The 1,137-nt window shown below is 61.3% G+C and overlaps 1 protein-coding gene across 1 annotated transcript in view; it reads right to left on the minus strand.

Moving 5' to 3' along the window:
* ZBTB22 (zinc finger and BTB domain containing 22) overlaps nucleotides 1-1,137 on the minus strand; it is a 2,674-nt gene that overhangs the window by 355 nt on the left and 1,182 nt on the right. The window contains 2 exon segments of the mRNA XM_010848714.1: nucleotides 1-285; nucleotides 287-1,137. Of these exon segments, the coding sequence (XP_010847016.1) occupies nucleotides 1-285; nucleotides 287-1,137 (1,136 nt within the window).

The raw sequence follows: 1,137 nt of genomic DNA on the forward strand, positions 1-1,137 counted from the left end.
GAAGCTGTCTCGCCACATGAACTTCTTGGCGCAGACACTGCACTCGTAGGGCTTGAGACCCGTGTGCGTCTTCATGTGCTCCGTCAGGTGATGCTTCATCTTGAACTTTTTGTTGCACACGGGGCAGTCAAAGGGCCGCAGGTTGAGGTGCATGTTCACATGACGATCTCGCATGCTCTTGTGGGAGAAGGCTTTCCCGCAGTGGCACAGAAAGATCTTATTTCCATCCCCACTGCCTGTCCCTCCAGGGGTCCCGCCAGTACCACCTGGCCCGCCCAGGGCCCCCTGCCGGTGTGCCCCCCAGGGTCACCGCCCCGTGTTCAGCTTGGTTCCCTGGTGGCTGTGAGGAGGAGGAGGAGGATGAAGAGGATGGGAAGACTAGGATCTGGTTGCCCTGCATGTCCAGTGGGAGCAGGGGCCTTGGAGGGTGGGCTGGAGCATAGGATGAAGGGGTTGGTCCCCCTGAATCATCAAGCCCTGCCCCAGGACCCCCACCTTCATAGGGACCAAAGTCATTAGAGGACTCACAGAAATTAACCTGCTCCTCTCCCTTGTCCGGAGGCTCAGACAGGGTCCGGACATCACTTATGCTAAGGGTAGCCTCAGGTCCTCCCCCTGCTGGAACCCCGGAGCCACCCCCCAGCTCTTCATCTTCGTCATCCTCACAGGTCAACACCAAGTCTTCCTCCTCCTCCTCCTCTTCCAGGTCTGGGTCTTGCGGAGCCAGGGGTGCCGATGCTGGGCAGTTTCCACCCCGCTTCACATATACCCAGTGTTTCTGTGGCACAATGCTGGGGGGTGTATAGGTGGGCCGGCGGAGCCCAGCCCCAGGGACCACCGCACCCCTCCCATCCCCACCGTCATCACACAGCTCATCTGCCTCCAGCAGCAGCTTGCCAGAGGTAGCACCCCCACTGCCAACCACAGGGGCAGGGAATACAGGGCCACCCGTGCGGCGCTCCCCACTGCCCACTGCAGAAGCTGCAAAGGCCTCCTGGGAGGAAGATGAGAAATCAGTGGACTCCCGGGGGCTGAAGTAGTTGCTGCTGCTGGGGGATTGATTCTCACTGGCCCGGCTGGAGGCATGGGAGCGCACGGAGCTCACAGTGGCAGGGGCCACCGTGCCCCCACTCCCTG

The sequence above is a fragment of the Bison bison genome, unplaced genomic scaffold (assembly GCF_000754665.1).
Source record: "Bison bison bison isolate TAMUID 2011002044 unplaced genomic scaffold, Bison_UMD1.0 scf7180017864270, whole genome shotgun sequence".
Classification (NCBI taxonomy): Eukaryota; Metazoa; Chordata; class Mammalia; order Artiodactyla; family Bovidae; genus Bison; species Bison bison.